At 36.5% G+C, this 21,397-nt stretch overlaps 1 protein-coding gene across 2 annotated transcripts in view; it reads right to left on the bottom strand.

The window, feature by feature from the left end:
• Positions 1-2,649: 2,649 nt before the first annotated feature.
• The window catches only part of CCDC50 (coiled-coil domain containing 50), a 70,389-nt gene continuing 51,641 nt past the window's right edge, over positions 2,650-21,397 (bottom strand). For both annotated transcript variants that reach the window (XM_004745268.3, XM_004745269.3), the window contains 6 exons: positions 18,353-18,468; positions 17,883-17,927; positions 17,683-17,787; positions 15,797-15,876; positions 10,592-10,698; positions 2,650-9,045 (listed from right to left, as the gene is read on the bottom strand). In XM_004745268.3, coding sequence (XP_004745325.1) covers positions 9,026-9,045; positions 10,592-10,698; positions 15,797-15,876; positions 17,683-17,787; positions 17,883-17,927; positions 18,353-18,468 — 473 coding nt within the window. In that variant the 3' untranslated portion in view covers positions 2,650-9,025. The remainder of the gene's footprint in view (positions 9,046-10,591; positions 10,699-15,796; positions 15,877-17,682; positions 17,788-17,882; positions 17,928-18,352; positions 18,469-21,397) is intronic.

Raw genomic sequence — 21,397 nt, 5'->3', positions numbered from 1 at the left:
CTTGTACAACACTGTAAATCTTTGTAGACCTAATATTTAGAACACCCAATGCAACAACCACATTTACTATTCTTCTCAAGTGCACATGGAATGCTGTCCAGGAGAAACTGTTAGACCATGAAAGTCTACAGAAATTTTAAAAGATTGAAATCATACAAAGTATTTTCTCTGACTACAAAGTAATAAAGCTGAAAATCAAGAGAAGAAAGAATATTTACAAGTATGTGGAAATTAAGCCAAGCATCTTTAGACAACCAATTGGTCAAAACAAAGATCAAAAGGGAAATTAGAGTATACTTAGAGAGAAAAGAAAAAAAAAAACACAACATATCAAAACTTATGGATGCTACAAAGGCAATACTCAATGTAAATGTATGTATTAAAAACAAATACATGTATTAAAAACATGTATTAAACATGTATTAAATGCATGTATTAAAAACAAATATCTCAAATCAATAACCTAACTTTATATCTTGTGGAGCTAGGAAAAAAAAAAAAAAAGAAAAAACACTATATTGAAGATTATTAGAAAGAAGACAATCATAAAGATTCAAATGGAGATGAATGAAATAGAGAACAGGAGGACAATAGAATCAGCAAAACCAAAATTGGTTCTTGGTAGTCTTCTGAGTGTGGAACTAGGAGCCACAGGATAGTGCAATCCAGAACACATGGTCAGCAAAGGGTATAGACATTCAATTTAGGTTTGGGGGATCGAATATATAACCTGGAGACTATGGTTAGTCATCAGGTACTGTATACTTGAAATCTGCTAAGAGTAGATCTCAAGAACTCTCACCACATATACACACACACACACACACACACACACGCACACACCTATGGAAGCTGATGAGAGAGGTGATGGCTGTGTTAGTTTCATAGTGGTCATCATTTCACAATGTATACATACATCAGAACATCACACTGTACACAATAAAGTTTTGTCAAAAATAAAAAAGAAATTAAAAAAAAAATGATCAGGAATGGAGCCTTTCAGCCAAGTGTTTAGGAAGTCTTTGTGACTTTCCAGGCCCTCAGTACTGTATGAGGGTACTTTCTTTCTGAGGCACCTTGAAGGAACCCAGCAGCCGTTGACAGCAGGAATTCCAGAATGTTGGACTTACAGAGTACTTAGATGGAGATCACCAACTCTGCTGCAATGTGCTTATTACTCTATGTAAAAGAACTGAGTTAGCAATGGTTAAGTGGTGTCCCAAAGGTCCTGAAGCAAGTTCAAAGCCAGGACTAGCACCCAGGTCTCCTTATTCCTGTTAATGCATTTAGTACACTATGTCACACAGCCTTCATGTCCTTAAGCATGTAACCCATATATAATGGGGAGCCAAAAAACAATCTTCAAATCCCTACCCTTACCCCATGACTTGTAGTAATCCCAAAATTCTTAAAGACGTCACCTGATTTCCAAGTTGTAGGAGATGAATGTTCTCCTGGCTGCCTTTTAGGAAGGGGCTTTCTAGCGTGCCACAGCTCTCTGCACAAGGGCACAGTTTAACATCCAACTCAGCCATATTACACAAAATCCAACCAATCATACCAGGTATGTCCTCCCACAGAGTAAAGGAGCTACCTTAATTGCATATTCAATTTTTTTAAATTGGCCTGTGGATATGTCTACTTCTTTCACTGTCAGCTTTCATCCATAACTCTTTAGAAAAGGAAGGTTGAAATCGACATACCGACTTTCTTCAACATTGCGCATCACCGGTGTGCCTATACATCAGTAGGGTATCAGTATAGATATATTAACAGAGATCATTTAGATTTCGTGTTACATTTGCTAGAGAAGAAACTAAGGCCTAGAGAATGTACTAATTATCACTTTAAAAATTGTTTAGTAGTTATGAAAAATAGGATCTTATTTTCAAGATACCTCCTAATTTCTGCAGCCATCAGTTTCCATTACTATGGCTTGTCTACCAAAAAAAAAAAAGAAAAAGAAAAAGAAAAAAAGAAAAAGAAACAAGCTTTTAAGATAAAAAGTCAGGGACACCAGGGTGGCTTAGTTTGGTTAAACTACCAACTTCAGCTCAGATCATGATCCCAGGGTCCTGGGATGAAGCCCCCACCCACCCACCCAGCTCAGCAGGGAGCCTGCTTCTCCCTCTGCCTACTGCTCCCTCAGCTTGTGCTCACTCTCTGACAAATAAAATCTTAAAAAAAAAAAAAAAAAAGATAAAACGCTAAGTGGTAGTTGTTTCTATCTATTTTCTCAAAATCCACAGAGGACCAACGATAGACTTGAATTGTTGCACTCATGGAGTCTTCATTCAGATTATTCTGTGAATATCCACTTAACTGTTTTTCTCCCACATACATCAAACTAAGTCACCAACCACCACACACACTTCTTTAGGCAACTTTAGATTTAGGAGTGTTTATTGCGGACTTCAATGTACTAGGTATCAACATCAGATTTGGGAGTATTTGTTGACAATTTCAATGTACTAGATATTATCATGAGGGCTATACACGGTTATAGAACATGGATGGAACTGGAATGAGAGAAAATTCTAATGCTTTTAAATGAATACAAATTAGGGTTATGTCATTTAAAAAAAAAAATACTCTTCCTCCCAGAACTTCCCAAGTCCTTGATTGCAAAAAAGAAAACATGAGACCATGGACTTAACAAATGGATGACTTTATTAAGAGAGAAGGACAAGACTGGTGTTTGCCTCAAACCATCCAGGAAAACAAGCACACTGACATATACATACTTTGGTTTAAAAATTATTCATAATATTAATGTTAAACCTGATATTTAAAGAATCAAATGGGACATAAGTGTAGAAAACAAACCATAACAATTTAAGTTTGCATAGATGAATTAATGTAGATGTAGAACTGGCATTTAAGGGAGGCATGAGCACTGGAGAGTGCTGACTGACTAGACCACCTCAACCTCCCAAGACACACGGAAGTCACCAGCACCATGTTTCTCGTGTTCCTCAATGAGGTCATGAACAGGAACAACTTGCGCTGTGTGAAGGTGAATGGAAATAGATGATTCCGTCAGCCTAGCCCAGATGGGTGCACACATACCCACCAGTACTCAACACCAGTCACCTTTAAGGCATCCACAGAGTGTCCCTCACAGTTTCATTTAATCTCTAAAATGGCATGTGGTTTGAGGTGGCCTCTTTTGTTTTCTGTCCTCAGACAGACAACTGGATTCCATTAAGGTTCTGTTCAGTTCTATGAAGTAGCTATTTCAAAGCTGCCTTTCCTTCTGGGGCTTGGCGACAAGTTGATAGGCACCTGGGTTAACAGCTCACTCATTTTTTAAACATATCCACATTCCAGGTGTCAAAGGACTCCTTACCAAAGAATCCAAAACTGCCTGGGCACTATGCAGTTTCTCTCTCAGGAAAGCACTTTTCTGAATTATAAGACAAATGACAGCACCACCTCTCATTTCCTGAGCAACTGATTTATATGTCCTCATGAAACTCTATAATCCAGCACCTTTTTAAAATATAATGCTGTTCTGGGATGGATTCTTTTTAAGGAAAACCCCCTTATAGAGAATTCTCATTGTGGAACACCATTTTTATATGCTACCTTCCCCCTGTATCTCCTCATTATTTATAATACTTCATGAAACAAATATTGGACTGCTTTTAAGAGGCAGGTGAAAAATATAGCTACTTCTGAGAAAGGGCATTTGGCTTTCTGCTTATAGCAAGAGCGTAAGTTATAGCCTACCATGATTTCAGGGGCTAATTCAATCAGAAATTTAAAAAAAAAAATTCTGACATCAAAAACCCTCTTACTAAATTTAATAGCTAGAAACTATTTCAGGAATTATGGTCTGAAATTCAGTGCAACAAAAATACAGCCTAAGTATGCAATGTGTAATGGTATATTCTCTTAGCTGTATATAGCTGCTCTTAGTCCTTGCTCTTTTGTGAAGGACATGTCCCTCAAAAACCCTGTCTTTCAAGTCTCCTGTTCTTTATATATGAACCTCAGCAATGAATAATAGGGCACTAACTAAGATGCACAATTAATTCTGTCCTCATCTGAAATGCTGAAACCAGCACAATACTGGCTTGCTATGCTATCAAGAGTTATTCAAAAGGAGAAAACCATCCTCTAATTTGCTGAGAATAAACAACAGCATATGAAATGCATTAGGAACATGTTTCTAGGCAGTATTCACAAATATAGAAGGGAAGAAGATGGTTTCCAGCACTAGATATTTCCAACAAATCAACACAATTACTTAAATGATTCTGTCAATTTACGGCATCAAACACAACCTTATAAAAACACTCTGATGTCTTCCTTACCAGCAAAAGTTTTCCTGGTTAATTTTCTCCTAAAAGTAATAAAATAGAAATACTCTTCATGTCAAAGGAGCTCCCATTTCAAGTAAATATCTCTGTTTTGTTTGGTTTTCTCTTTTTTTTTTTCTTTTGGTCAATGGTATGCATTTAAAAACACAAGAGTGTTGGTGAAATCCTACAAAACAGTAATAATTGACTTTGCTACAAAATACAACCTTTGGAAGTATCTTCCACATACCATGTAACAGAAAGGCAGTCAACTCTCAATTACATAGAATAACTTAGAGAATCTGATGAGGAAAACTCTCACTCTCCTACCACCAGCCTGTTTTGGTCATGCCGCTGCTCGTTCACAAACTGAGAGGCAATTCAATGAAATGATGTATACATCAGTACACAGGTCATGCATAGCTCAGCGGGGGGAAATCCAGAGTTTCTGATGGCAAGGATGTTTGCGGATCACCTGTGAATTTCAGATCTCAAAGGCAAGTTGACAGTCATTCACATATCGGAAGTACAGTACTCTGACCTTCGTCAGAATCAAACTAATTTAAGGCAATACTGCTCCTTGAGACATTGCTGGCAAAAAGGGCAAGCCTCATCAGAAAGTGACTCTGTAAGAAGTAAAAATTTCCCAGTTTACCCCTTCTTTTTTTACTTCTCTGGAAGTAAATTTCAGCATTTCCAACAATTAAATGGCAGGAGCAACAACAGCCTTGACTTTCCCTTTAATAAGCCTTAGTATCTTCAGGGGTAAAGGAGACTCTTTGACCAGGAATCTGGATGACACTGTGCCCATGCAGCATTATCAGAACAGTCTCCAGTTTGCTCCCCCTGACCACAGTCCCTGTTACAAGCTAAAGGAGAAAAACAGGATTTTATCAACAGGAAGATAAGCAGTTTCAGCTTTAAGACTCACAGGCACCACCAGATGTGAGGAGAAAATGGCACCACTTTATCTAGTCACTTCTCTAGCTATGAGCAGTGGGTAAGGGACAAAGTACTTTAAAAATCTGTTTTGTTTTGTTTTTTCCTTTTGGCCGAGAGAACAGGTTTTGGTAATTTTAAGATTGTTTCTAAAAAGCCAACATTATGAGAATATGGCACACCACATCTGGTGAAATCAACCTGAATGTTGTTCTCTTTCACAGTAGTACTGTTTTATCAAAAGGGAAAAAAGCCTTTCAGTGCCAATTCTATTCTGTTCTCAGTCCCTTGGAAAGCTGATTACACTGGGGTCTCACTCCCTTTATTTAGAGGGAAGATCTTATATCCAGTCACCAGTTACCTTTCAAGATAACCATCACTGAATCAATGAATAATCCCGATTTTCCCCGAAGTGATTTTTATACAAAGGCAACACCCCTTAAAAATCAAGGCCCTAAAATGTTAACCACAGATGTGGTAAACTGAATGCACCATATTATATAGCAGGTGTTTCCAAAGAACAATTTGGCACAACACAAAAATTAGAGAGTATTTGACAGTATTGAGGAAGAATAATTATCCATTAAAAGTTAACTATATTTATACTGAAAAGTCCTGACATCGATGGAAAGGTGTGGACAGAGTCAGCAATGAATTTAGTCACCATCCAGTTCAGCTGCAGACCACAGTAGAGAAGAAAAGGGGAAAATGAGTCCAGTTCACAATGTTCTAGAGTTCAGGGGAACACAAGGCCCAAGGTCACACACCTTGGACTATGTTGATTGAGATCCAAGTGGCCACTGAAAATTTGAAAAGGTTTTCCTCCTGAGAAATATCTATCCATATCTTTCTTTTCTAATTTAGATGTTTCTCTATGATCAAAAACTGTGAAGTCGTTTTTTGCAGTTCATTAGTCTGTTGCTGGTTGCTAGAAAGTCACTTGAGAAAAAGTAACTCAAAGGTATGCAAAGTCACTTTCTAAAAATCGCAATGTTCTTTTGAAGCATATGTAGCAACTGTCCAGTCTCCTGTAAAATAATTATGTCTAACAACAGTTTCACACTACAGATTTCTTCAATTCAGAACATTTAATCTGACCCTTGTCTGACTTTGCTTCCAGGCAATGAATTACAAAAAGTTAGGCTGGGGGAAGAGGGTATACACATCCAGTAGCCTTATGATAAGGCTCTATAACATACTGTGCTCATTCAGCAATACCAGTGTTAATGGGGCCTTCAGGGAAAAGAAGTACAGAAACAGATTTCCGAGGCCAGCATATTAGTTTACATCACCACATTAGAGCATAATACACTGTGGGCCTAAAAATTAAATTGCCTGTGGTCCAGTGGTAGAAAGAGGAACAAAATGTTTCCATATTTATATAAATATAACAAAGTGAAAAGCAGAGAACACAGTGAAGAATGTTTGTTAGTTCCTTTTAATATAGTTGTTACTTCTATAGTCAAAGGTAATAATTAATCTTAAAGATAATATAATCTTAAAGATAATAATATTTGAATGAGAATAAGAGGATTTAACTAATATGAAGAAAAGAATCACTCTGATATTCTTTGAAAGTGTCTGCTTTACAAAAAATAAAAATATTTTAAAATTCTAATTTTTTAAAAACCTAAAAAAAAAGTTAACTAATTTTCAATACAGATGTTGAGTTACGTGTCACAGGGAATTATCACCTCTGGGCACTAAGACAGCTGAAACACTAATATCCAAGGGTTAAGTGTTAAGTGGACTAACATTTTTTTGAATGAAAAGATCTCCAGACAGCATTTTACAGTAATAAATATGATTGGCTAGAGTACATAAGAAACAAGACAAATGCAGAATTCCTAAAGTAAATCTGATCATTGTATGAGATAGAAAAATAAACATTTATGAAATAAAAATATGGCAAATGATGTTGCCCATTTGCCTATCAAAATAAAAATACATTGTTTTCTTTTTTTAAAAGTTACCACACACAAAAAAATTTAAAACATGAAACAAAATCACAGGGCAGACAAAGAAAAGTACAGCATTAATAGAAGTCAACAAGGCCTAAGTTTTGGATACTGAAAGCACCCTCTAGAATTTGACTAAGGCTAGGACCCCCATTTCATCTGCCCTTGCCTACTGAATTGAAAACTGCTTCATTCATTTCATCAGGGTCATTCAAAGTCCTATTTGTTTTTCTCTTTCCCCATTTCTTGACTCATATTTTAGTGTTTCTTTCTTTCTAGATTATCATTTCCCTAAACTTGACTCTTAGCTACCTTTCACCCACACTTCCGCAATCCAAAAACTTTTTGAACTAAAGATCTTTTTCAAAATGAAAGGACCTAAATCCACTCAGAATTCTAAATAGCTTCCTGAATACTGCCTGACTTCAAAGACTATCCGGAAAGATAAGGCAAAAAATAGGCAGTTTCCAGTGGGAAAAGAATGGACTAACCACTTTTTCCTCTACTCACCTCCATATTTCTTTCCTGAACAAACACTATACTGGAATGTCAAAAATGTCAGATTCATATAATGAAAAAATAATGGAAAGTTAAGCTGAAGGGAAATTTTATATATATATATATATATTCTATATAGAATATATATATATATACACACCATGATTGCCATTTATATTAACTAACTAGTATGGGAAAATAAGCATTTCCACAAGGTTAGAAACTGGGCAAAGACTAGGTTTCTCAAAGAAGGCTTTAAAGGTCCTGTACAAAGGAATCCAATGCCATGAATCACTACCGAATATGTGGAGCTAAATACCTGGATAAAGAATCACTGTATCCACTTCAACTTCATGTTGAGTTCATCTGACTACTGACTGATAGATAAAATACTCTTTGAGCGGTTGCCAACAAATACCATCATTTTTTAAGCAAGTGGAAAACTTATCAATCTATGTCCACAGAGAATGACGGCATCACCACTTACATAAACATTTTTCCAATTCTACTTCCCTTGGCTCTATCTGTAAATGTAAAAGAAGAGAAGAGATACAACCCTTTTTTACTTTTTCACTTTCAGCTGAATTTGCACAGACCTGAGTTAATATTTCATAGAATTAAACTTTTGCCAATAAATACTAATAAATAGCCCAATGCCCAGAGGCCTCATAAAGACTTGGTATTAAGCTGAAGAAGAGGGAAAGTGTCAGAGAATGACATCTGGGCCAATTCTCCCAGGACAGCTTATAAGGATAAAACTGCTACAGTCCTGGTGGTCAGCATAACATGTTCCAACTGTTCCAGGTTTTCTACTTTTTTTTTTTTTAATACTTTATGGTTGCGATTTTTTTTTTTAATTTTCCTGAAGAATACAAAAAGTAAAAGGTTCTTTAATATACCATACACTAATGCACGAAAAAAGCTATTTCTTATATTCTTTTATTCTGTATTGCTTCCAGACATTATGTTTTATTCTGATCATAATCTCCACAAAATTCTAACTGCTAAGTAAAGCCTAGTCTCTAGATACCAGTACTCCATTCCTAACAAAAAGGATATTTCACAGAGCTTTTAGACATTATATCCCAGGAAGCATATGTAGCAGAGAGGTGGCCAATATTCAGAAGCTAGATTTTCCTGTACTGCCCAAGTGATCAGGAATAAACAAACATTTTAAACGAATTAAAATTATTTATGGTCAGAACACTTGAAGATAAATCCCAGGAATACAAACCCAGGAGGAAAAAAATGAGTGTGGAATGCATTCTGTATCATCCAGTAATGTTTGCTACAATGAGTCCGTTCTCAAGGCAGATTCCTAGGGTTTTACTGCTTATGATGGAAACCTTGGAAAGGAGGAAAAAAGAAGAAACACCATTAAGGACAAAACCTTGGAAATGCTCTGCTTTCTCCCTGCTCGGGCAAAATCACTTATCTTCATTTCTATGCATGTCTTCTTTGTTCTTGATTGTAAAATATTTACATACAGAGTCAATGTGCTATCTTAGTATTGTATATCAAATGTATGTCAAAGATAGACCTCCCCTAAAAAAGCAGTGCATTAATTTGAGGGGAAAAAAAAAATCATGAGCTACTTCCAGTTAAGCCAGCCACATTGGAAAGTCTGCCAAAGGATGGAAATTAAAGTGTAAGGGTTGTTTTGGTAATGTCCAACTAATTCTGCCTTTTACATAATGTCCTTTGTCTGATCAACCCTGTATGAATGTCCGAATGGAGAGGGTTGGGGTTAGGAGACCTTTCTAAAAAGATATAAGTGCTTGGCAACCTCCTGCTCCCTGAAATTCTCATTTAATTTGTCTGGAGCAGCACCTGTATACTGGTATTTTGTGATGATCACAGGGGGGAAAAAAAATTAAAGAAGTTTGGGAAGGCATGACCATTAGATTTGTTAAAGGATAATAAAAGCATGACCTAAGAAATCTTCAAAGCTGTACCAAATAACAGGTATCAATTTACAGGACTTAATATTTATAAAGACTATTGCAATGTGCTTTCATGTATTTTATTTATATGATCCTGACAACACTGACACTATTAAAATCACTTCCATTCTTAGATGAGAAAATTAATATAAGAATTACCACCTTTTCATTATTTCATTTTATGAGTGAATGTGTATGCTTGGTAGAACAGCTACATGCAACCATTCTTTTCTTTTTAAAGATTTGGCACAAAAATAAATAAATAAATAAAATGAAGATCTGGTCCAACTTAGACTTCATATTCTTTCATTTCCTTTGCCCAGATTTTCTTTTGTGTGACAGAAGTTTTGTGTGAATTGTACATATATATGTGTATACTTTATTAATTTTAATTTCTTTCCTTTTTTTAACTTTTTATTAAATCCTAGTTAGTTGACATACACTGTAATATTAGTTTCAGGTGCACAATAGAGCGACTCAACACTTCCCACACAGCCCCTGGTGCTCCTCACAAGGGCCTCCTTCACCCCAACCCCCTATTCACCCACCCTCCCTTTGCCCTCCTTTCTGATAACCATCACTTTGTCCTCTGCAGTTAAGAGTCTGTTTTCTTGGTTTCTCTCTCTCTCTTTTTTTTTTCTTTTCCCTTTGCTCTTTGTTTTGTTTACAGTCACCCTTTAACAATCTGATAAAAGCTACAAATTCTCCCTACGGGAAAATGCACATACATAGACCATCTGGCATTCAAATTAGGGTGTTCTGTTTTCTGTTTTATCTTTTATATTTTTTAACAAATGAAGAATACTATAATGATGTTCCAAAAGAAACGATAACTTATTCTGCCACTCTAGCGATCTATAAGACATCATTTAATTTTTCCACCATACCATGAGGATTGTTAAAAAAAAAAAAAAAATCCTAAGCTTGATCACATATATATTTTTCTTACCTTTATGAGTGGATTCTGATTTTGAGAAATGACGTGTGGAATTATGCTGGTTTGTAAAATGAGTGTGATCCAAATCTTCAGCATCCGTCACGATAGGTGGCGGTGGCCTGAAGGGAAGTCCGAATTTAAAGAGATACTCTAATTAGTGGTGACTACAACTCCACCTCTGATTGGAATACATGGTAAAAACATTTTAGTAGAAATGCAAAGCCACACTGTAGTAGAATTCTCGTCTTAGTTCCTTGCCTGTTGCATAACCTCGAATAAATTATTTTATCTTACTGTGCCTTTGCTTTCATATACATAATTCAATAAAAACAAATATTTTCTGAGCACCTAGTAAGTAGGAAGCATTGTGCTAAGGACGAGAGAAAAAACAATTACATGTATGACTACTGCCATTGAGAAATTGACTTTCTTTTGGTAGATTTTAAGAAGAAAAAGAAGAAAAAAAAGTAAAGGATAGAAAAGAAGTAATAAAGTTAAACAAGGAAGAAGGAAAAAGAGAGGGTGAGGGTGGCGGGTCAGGAGGGAGGACAGGAAAAAAGGAAAGGGGAGGGCGAGGATATGGCTCAGCCTGTAAAATCTAGAGCAAAGTTCCTCAGTCCACTAGGTGGCAAAGCAGAGCTTAGAGAAGGAAAGCACAGTCACACACCGGCAACTTTTCATGTCAAAAGGAGACAAAATGTAAAAACACTGGGGAATTTTTATTACTCCAAAACTGTAATTATTTTAAAATTCACGTGACATAGTGTTTTTTTGTTGTTGTTGTTTTTTGGGTTTGTTTTTTTTTTTTTGCAAACTCTTGGCATTGATGAAGATAAGGAACAAAATCTCTCATCAGAGGTGTATTAAATGCTGCACTAGAGCATGGAACCAGAAGAGGTAACAGAGTATGTCAAATAAATGAGCACGCCGAAGGACGTTGTTTGTAACCATATATGCAATCTGGAAGGCACCATTATACTGCAGTTCAGAAAGGTATGATGAATTTGATACAAACGGCTCTGTCATGCAAGAATAAAGACAAGTGATTTTAAATTTCTCCATCGGTCTCTAAGCAGCAGGTCTCTGAGTATTTGGAGTCTGCCACAGGTCAGCACAGGATGTAAGCTTGAGGACTGTGCTATGGGCTCTCCTCAGATGATCTCAATGAATTTTCAGGACCAGTCTGCAGGGCAGCTATCACATACATACTTCAGAGTTACACTGGATTAGAGGAGGCAAGTGATCTGTCCAAACTCACACAGTTGTTAAATGGCAGGGGTGGGGCTCAAACTTGACTCCTCTTCAAAACCAGTGTGCTCTTCACTACACTCCGCTGTGCTACACACATGTGTCTTTTTATCAGCAGCAGTATCTGCATTCAAGACTATACACAGCCGTATGTATCTTACACTTTCAGATGGTATTTGGCTTATATTTTTATATTTTCATGCCTTTGTTCTGCATATATAACTAATATATAATATAATTGAGCATAAAATGATACAGTATTTTTAATTTTTCTTATTTTTCACTTTAACTACTTGTTTTCAAATGCTAGAAATGAAACATAGTGTTTTTCTTTCATTATTGACTAACAGTTTATAACAAGTGCCTTAAAAAGCAGTGTTAGGAGTTAGCAGGAAGAGTTGAGACAAACAATCAGACTCTAGAATTAAGAAACTCAACTTCAAAAAGAAGGTGGTTCAAGAAGTAGCTTAGGCCCAAGAAAACAGTACTGGTCATCAGGACGGCAGAGTCTCATCTCCACTCCTCCATTAAACTCTCATATTAGGTGATCAAAAGCCAGAAAAACAAAAGCCAAGTGTAACTCTCAAAAACAAACCAAACAAAAACACAACAAACAAAAACCCATGATTACTGCCTTACCATCAACCTATCAAGGAAAAGGATGCTAACGTGTGAAACAACACAAGGAACTTCCATGGGCTAGGGTCTCCACGGGCTAAAGAAATCAATTCTCTATTTTCTTCGTATCCTGTCTGCTTAGTTTGTTTTCTGGTTTTTGTTGTTGTTGTTGTTTAAGATTTTAGAGAGGAACAGAACACATGCACACAAGCAGGGGAAGGGCAGAAGGAGAGGGAGAGACAGAGTCTCAAACAGACTCTCCACTCAATGCAGAACCAAGAGTCCACGGCTTAACTGACTGAGCGGCCCAGCCACCCTACGTCTGCCCAGTTTTTTATTACACACCAAACAAATCTTGGCTTATGGCTTCCAGTAGTCCTATCAAGCTATCTGCCGCACTGGAGACATTGTTGTAAAGCTAAGGATATTCATATTCAAAATCAGGAAAAGCTTGCTAACCAATAGTCTGTTTCATAATTTTAGAAGTATTAGGAATACTGTTTCCTATTGTTCTCACAAAATAATTTAAATGTTTAAGTCAGCAACACAGCCAAATACCTTTCAGAATTCACTCAAAAATCATTTCTTCAGGTGCCTGGGTGGCTCAGCCTGGTAAGCATCCAACTCTTGGTTTTGGCTCAGGTTATGATGACAAGAGTCCTGGGATCAAGTCCCAAGTAAGGCTCCCTGCTCAGTGGAGTCTGCTTCTCCCTCTCTCTCTCTCCCCACCCATACCCCCACTCATGCTCTCTCTTTCAAATAAATAAAATTAAATTAAATAAGTCATTTCTTTAAGAGGCCCTCCAAGATACCTGGACCAGGCAATCTCCTTATTCTCTTATAATACCATGTACTTTTCATCCAAAGCATTTAACATGGTAATAGTTATTTATACTATTGTTCAGATGATACATTTCATCAGAACAAAAAACAGTTCTTTCTTGTTAACTGCTGCTTACTCTAACTATGGGCAATTATTAGGACACTCAACAAATATCTAATGAATAAGTAGAGATAAATATATTTCATACTCATAAGAATGCTAAATGAGATTTTTTAAATGCTTATGTTTTTCTAAGGGAAGAATGCAAATAAAATACCAGGAGTATGATGAGTATAAAATCCTACACTTTATAAGATTTTGGAACTTGGTTGAAACTTTTCTCAGTTATAGAGTGTCTAAATTAAGTCAGATCGCCAACTGACTTTGCATTTCCTTAGAGAGGATAGAAAATCTTGTAATGGACAAAGAAACTGATTTTGGACCATGAGTGTTACAAGCTCTCATGATAATTTGTTTTCCCTCTACTACTATTATCACTATACTGAAGTAAACTTCTAGACCTAGGATGTTCCGTGATCCTTAAATCCATCTCTTTCTGTACAAACAGGTAAGTAAATCCACCATACTTAAACATGAAGGAGGAAATAGAAAATGTGAAAGAGGAAACCACAGACTAACCAGAAAGCATATATTCTAATATTAGTTGTACAAGATCTGTGGTAGTATGCTTACTTTTTAACTATGAAATACAAATTTCATAAAATTCTCATTTTTATTTTGTCACCTATATCTAGATCTATATCTATACATATGATCTTTCTATAACTGACACTTAAAGACAAATGTTCCCTTCAAGTCAATAAAAGACTTCAGTTCTATGAGTCACAGGTCACTTTCACTCATTTAAAATAGCTATTTTAATACTGGATCATTTGTTTATTCATCTTCAATATACCAAATATTTTTAAAGTAACTTACATTTCAGAAACTTGTTTTCAACTTCAATACATCTTTTTAAATAGACATTCCAGACTACTCTATCATATCTGATGTCAAAATTATTAGTGTTTAAAGTGCCCCCAAATTTAGGAGACTACAGAAAAACCCAAAAGATGTTTTAATTCAGTTGAGTAAAGAAAATGTAATAAACCACTTATTTACCTACTGAGAAGACATTAATTACTTCTTATTTTACTTGGATATTGCAGGGATGAAAATAAAGTCTGCCTTAAAAAAACCTTTGGCTGCTGGGGAGAGAGGGGTATGGAGAAGATGGTTGGGTAACGGGCATTGCAGAGGGTATGTGCTATGGTGAGTGCTGTGAAGTGTGTAAGCCTGACGATTCACAGACCTGTACCCCTGGGGCAAATAATACATTATATGTTAACAAAAAAAATTAAAACAAAAACAAAAACAAAAACCTTTGGCATGTGCTTACTTAAAATATATAAGAAGAATTAACTTTAAACAATTGATAGAATATACTACTGTTGCCCCAAGAGCCTTACAAACCTGAGGTAGTTTTCTGAAGGATATTATCTTCTAAGAGCCCATGGGTTTTAAAAATAGAATACAGCCTTTTTTTTTTTTTAATTTTTTTTTTAAAGTAGGTAGGTGTTGAGCCAACATGGGGCTTGAACTCATGACCCTGAGATGAAGACCTGAGCTGAGATCAACAGTCAGATGTTTAACTGACTGAGAGACTCAGACATCCCAAAACAATTTGGCATTCTAAGGACACTAAACATATTCTCTTTAAGCCAAAAAGTCTAGCAGCTTAAGTGTGGGCAGTTAGTAGCAACAGTAGTGTATATTTTTCAATGTGATAAAGCTAATACATATATTAATAATTAGGATCAATATTCAAAGTTTTAAAAGAATTTTCAAAATGTGAAATTTAGTGTTAATTCTGTCTTTCTGTATATAATATTCTTTCTATTCCAAATAGGTTGTCTTTTTTTTTTTTAAGCCACAGGAAGCAATAAAGGACAAAGAGAACAAAAAAAGGTTGCTTCCTCGGAGACTTAAATATTGCTAACTTGAGGTAGGAGGTAGAAAGATTGCATATACTCCTTGAACTATGACCCAAGGCTGTTTGAGAGAAGTCCAAAAGTACATCTACTATAGCCACAGCTATTTGATATAGTTGGATTTAGAATAGTCTGCCATGTCTCAAGTAGGTGCCAAGACTTTGAGATTCACGCAGAAATGAACTTAAGTATGTGTAAAGATCAAGCACACACCAGTATGACCATGAAACTCAGTAAAACTTCAAAAGCTGAGATTTTAGCTGAGGGCTGTGAATCCAAAGACAAGAACTTGTCCTAACAAAAAACACATCATTCTTTATATGCCCTAGTTTCTGTAAAATTATGATCTTCCTGATTTGACTTGATCGACCCAGTTTAAGAAACAAAGTTTGAGAATAATCCCGCAAGACTTGATACCACCTCACAACTGCCAATTTCTGGATCTCCTCTCCAAAGAACACTCTTCTCAGACTATCCACATCTCCTTACTCACCCCAAGGTCAAGTTCCTCACTCCCCTTTCCAGGTGGCATCTTACCGTGCTGGCCTGTCATTCTTAGAACGGTGAGGGTCATCACTCTCTTTCGACTTTGAGTGTGCTGATTTAGTTGTTTTTGGCTAAGGATAGGAAAAAAGAAAAAAAAAAAAAGGAAGAAAAAAAGAGAAAAAAAGAGAAAGGAAAAGAAAAGCAAAAGAAAAAACATACATATAGAAAACAGCAAATGGTAAGATTGTTAGGTTTAGAAAATATCTAAATCATATCAAACTATAGCAATTTCAACTTACGTTCACATGAACAACAGTAAGATATTTTTACATACAGTCACTCAGATAAAAAAAAATTATAGTCACAAACCTATGCTGGAAGTGGTCAGTAGATGAGAGATGAGTGGGCTAACTACACATCAACACGCTCCCTGACAGCAGTGTGCCTGGTCACCCATTATTAACATAAAGCTGCACAACAGCTGACAAGAACTTCCCGAGTCTGTGGAATGTAGGTCTGTGCTCTTAAACTTATTTCTGAACATGTGACTTGGGGATGGTGATTTTCAAGCCAGGAAACTAAGGAACATTCAATTCAACCTTTCTATCAGAAGAATGATGCCAGCACCAATTACAGAATCTAGGAACTAAAGAAGTCTTGATACTTGCTAGAAGTGTGGCCTTCCCCTTTTATTGCTTGATTTGTGATCTTTAAAAATACTCACTTCTTCACAGTTGAGCTAACAAAGAATCCAAGTAACTCCTGGGCAATTATTTGTAGCTTAACTTATAGAGCAGAAGCATTTGGGAGCCCTTCTACTAAAATGAAATACATTTGTTAGGAAAATCCTGAATCACTAAAAGGGTAAAAGAAAGAAAGACCTATACATAATTAATAATGCTTTCATTTGATTTCAAACTGACAACTGAATAACTGAGCAAGAGGAAACAGTAGAGCAATGCTGTTATCACGGTTTCTGTCTTCTTTTTCCTCCTAATCGGTGCTGAAACCAGAGACCCAAGGGAGGAATTTGTTCGAGAGAGAAAGGACAGTGCTAAACATCACTACGGCTTGGATACACACCTGAGCTGAATCTTCTCAGGCCTAGTACAAACTCCCTCTCTGAAAAACCTTTACCTTGGGAATTCTTCCTCCCTGCAACTCTGCTGTTCTTCTACTCTGCTTTCTTCAGCCAGCTTGACCTTGTATCTGTTCGCAGTCTACATTGTCCTCTTTACCCTCCTACATTTTACAGTATGATGAGGAAACTGTATGTTTGCCCTTCCCTGTTAAGTGCAGAGCAGTGCACTGCACACAGTAACTACTGAGTAATGTTTGTGAACCTGGACCTGCAACTACCATGAACAACAATGACATTACTTTACAGGAGAAGAGATGGCAGCCACTACTCTGTCTAGTGTTTCTGACTGATGAGGGGAAGATGATAGTTCAAGCTCATGCTAGACGGTTCCTCCACTCTGACCTAAGCCTTGGTTGCTAGTGGTATCTGTCGGTTTGCCACAGATCAAGTTATGTCAGAGGAAAGAAAAATTATGGGCACATGATCATGGATGGACAATATAAGCACACAGAAAAAGCAGAGAGAGAAAAAGAAAAGGTCACTGGTGAAATAGGAAAGCATGAGAAAATACTACATTCTCCTGTAAGGTAAATATTAGTAAAACTAAGGTTGCTTATGACCAGAGGCACCTGCACCTCAACTGATCTTAAAATCAATGGAATGAGTTTTCAATCTTAGCAGTAATCTTTTCACAGTCACTTTGAAGAATTAAGTTTCTTTGTAATGAAGTCACTTTTACAAATCAGATCCATATATGCAATACAGATAATTTGTAAACACTAAATACAGTTGCAGAATTTACCCTAAAATTAGAGTCCCCGTTACAAAAATCAGAGAAACAATAAACAGAACTTACCTTCCGATCAGGGTCGTGCTTCCTTTTGTCCAAAGATGATTTCTCCCGCTCCTTGGCCTTCTTATAAGCTTTCTTTTCTTCAGCCATGAGAAGTCTAGCGATCTCCTAAACAAAATCCAGTCAATACCAGTGACCGCAGAGTCGTGGGCAAAAGCTACTGGATATCTCTAAAGAGTCCCGGCCGAACGATACGAACTCACCTCATCCTGGGCTACCTGAGCTGCTCTCATGTCCACCTGGGTAGCCTACAGTACAGGAATACACAAAATTGAGTCGTTTAACTAGAATCTGTGTTGTCCATTTTAAAAAAATCTTCCATAAAAGTAAGCTGGTATTTCAAACCAGCTGTAATCAACATCCCTGAAGTTTGATTAGTGTACTTTCACCAGCCAGAGCAGGGGCTATTCTTATCAAATTCCACACCAGATTGCTAAAGGATTATCAGGACTCAATGAAAGAGAGAAAGGGATATGGAATCTTGTTGCTAATGTTTACTCAGTAAGTAGAACTGAACAATCTATTCCCATTGTCTTGATTTTCCCACCGATAAAAAGGTACCAGCTTCTCAACTCATAGAGGTTCATTAAGCCTATTACATAATCTCAAGAATGATTCAATTCAAGAAAACCTAGTGATTATCACCTAAAGTTCTACGTGAAAATTTACTCACCAAAATTTCTTCTTCTTGCAGTTTTCTGGCAATTTCAGCATCATACCATTCCTGATCTCTGTGCGCCACTCGTGAGGGAGTAGAGAGAGCTTCTTTCATCCCTCTTGGCTTCATTCCTAGAAAAAACTCAATGTAATAAGGCAACTGCATTTGTTTTCTGAAAAGGTGCAAAAGTTAAAGTTCTTCTTTAGTATCTAACACTGACAACACTGCCACCACTATAGAATTCCGTGTAGGGTGCACGTGAAATAAGTTTTTCCCTTAGGCACAGAAGTGGCAATGCAGATTATCCACACATTGAAACAAAGTTACCCACACAAAATCACCAGGCAAAACTCCCCTTTCATATAGTTTCTTCAACAGCAGAAAATCGCACAATGAACTGTAAGTGAGGCTTTTGCAAAAAGAGCTAGTGAAAAAAAGGTGAAGTCACTGAAGTTTAAAAAAAAAAAAAAATAGAGTAAGGAGAGTTAGAAGAGTCGGGAGTTTTAAAGAGGCTGAGGAGTCAAGACTGGAGGAAATGAGGCTCTTCCTTCTATTTAACTCAGCCTTGCATACTTTACCTCAGGGGGAACAGAAACAGTATCACCGGGGAGCTATGTGACAGTACCTGTGAGCCCACAAGAGGCCCTACCATAGTTTCCGCTCTGATGGGTCAACAAACCCACTTGCTTTAGATCCTTCCTGTAGCTTTGATTAGTTCAGTGTTGTTGCCAAATTTTAGGGAAGATATAACATAAGGGAAATACCAGAGAACAAAATGAATGACTTTGATTTCTACTCCTCTGAGGGAAAAGGAACATGGGGGACTGATGGGGAATTGTGGCATTTTACTTTGAAATGTTATAAACAACATGTAGTCCTTTTATAACTTTTAATCAAGTGGTAGCTGCTAATGTTTATTTCAAAATTGCAGATATTTCCCTCTTTGTATCTTGTATTAATTACAATTATTCAACATTGTAAATGTATTGGATACAGAAGTAATAACAATTTTCAGTGCCATGAACATGATTAACCATCTGGAATAGTAACTTCCAATAAAGGGACTACTGAAGGGAGAAAGAAAATTTACTACTAACTGCCTACTTCGTTGTATCAGTGGTTGTCAACTCTAGCTATATATTAAACTCACTTGGGATGCTTTAAATAAACATAAAAATCTTCAACTCAAACCTCAAGGATTCTAACTTAGGTAGCCTGGATGAGATCTGGTTGTTTTAATCCTAATAGTTGATGCTTGCTTGAAAATGGCATTGAAACTATTAGTTTACTATATTATATCCATCAAAATAACCATACATTAAAATAATGTTTATCAAAATGCCTCACTGCACTTGACAAAAAGTAAAGGAAAAAATACAACTAAATTCTGGGCACATGAAGAAATTTAAATTACTTGGAGAAGTCTCCCTTTGTAGAGCTTTACACCTAGTTTTGTGGTAAATCCACAAGCCATGTATTCATATGTCTTCCCCCACAAATACAGACTATTAAACCTGGATTTCTTAACTTCAGGCCTATTAGCACCTGTTTATTCAGAATACAGAATTCACTTCAGTTTCTCATCATCTCTAGAGCTACTGAATCTTACATTCTGGGCTAGGCTGGGCTGGGCTGGCTTTAAAACAGATTTCTGAGTGGTTTGGGACAGTCAGGAAACAGAGATATTCTCAAGAGTGAATCATATTTAAATGAAATAGTAAACCTCCCTGAGTTATCATTAGTTTGGTCATAACTGGAAAACAGTATTTCAGGGAAAATAAATGAAATTATATAGGGAGCTGGAATTGAACAAAGTTAGTGGAAAAGAGGTTGTGATATTATTCTCCTATCTATAGGAAACTGATACTTCTCTAAGCAGCTGAGTCTCACAACCAAGATTATAGTTAGGCCTTTTTCCTCCCATTTTGCCACCAGTGAAAAAAACAACAGAGTGGGATGTGTTCAGATTTTAACACACTAAACCCTCTCCACTCTTACTCTACACCACAGAATTCACTAAGAAAACATTTTGTCTTAGTATCTTTCAAAGACACTTAGAAGACATTCAAGTGAAATAGTCAAATGAACAAACTTAATTGGTTTGACAGGGTGGTAAGACGGTCACTTCCAGGCAGTTTAAAAGAAAATGATACACAGGTCAATGGAACAGAATAGAGAGCCCAGAAATAAATCCATGCATATATGTTCGATTGATCTATGACAAGGAAGCCAAGAATATACAATGGGGAAAATACAGTCTCTTCAATAAGTGGTATGGGTAGAACTGGACAGCTCCATGCAAAAGAATGAAACTGGACTTATACTATAAAAAAATAACTCAAATGGGGGTGGCTGGGTGGCTCAATGGGTTAAAACCTCTACCCTTGGCTTGGGTCATGATCCCAGGGTCATGGGATCAAGCCCCTCATCAAGCTCTGCATCGGGCTCTCTGCTCAGCCGGGAACCTGCTTCCTCTCTTTTTCTCTGCCTGCCTCTCTGCCTACTTGTGATCTCTCTTTGTCAAATAAATAAATAAAATCTTAAAAAAAAAAAAATAACTCAAGTGGATTACAGACCTGAACATAAGACCTGAAACCATAAAACTCTTAAGAAGGAAACATAAGCTCTTAGAAATGATTTTTTTTTTTTTATTTGACACCAAAAGTAAAAGCAACAAGACCAAAACTAAACAACTGGTACTATGTCAAACTGAAATGCTTCTACACAGCAAAGGAAACCATTAACAAAATGAAAAGACAACCTATGGAATGGGAGTAAATAGTTACAAATTTAGTAAGAAATTACTATCCAAAATCTATGAAGAACTCACCAACTCAATAGCAAAAAAACAATCTGCCTTAAAAATGGGCAGATGTTCTGAATAAATATTTTTCCAAAGACATAAGGATGGCCAACGGGTACATGAAAAGGTGCTCCACATCATTAATCATCAGGGAAATACAAATCAAAACCACAATGAAATTTCACTTTGCACCAGTTAGAATGGCTATTATCAAAAAGACAAGAAATAAAGAGTGTTGGTGAGGATGTGGAGAAAAG

Source organism: Mustela putorius, unplaced genomic scaffold, assembly GCF_011764305.1.
Source record: "Mustela putorius furo isolate JIRA1106 unplaced genomic scaffold, ASM1176430v1.1 tig00003834_pilon_pilon_pilon, whole genome shotgun sequence".
In the NCBI taxonomy this organism is placed as follows: Eukaryota; Metazoa; Chordata; class Mammalia; order Carnivora; family Mustelidae; genus Mustela; species Mustela putorius.
The sequence above is the reverse complement of the archived record's forward strand: the minus strand, read 5'-3'. Positions and strand labels throughout refer to the sequence as shown.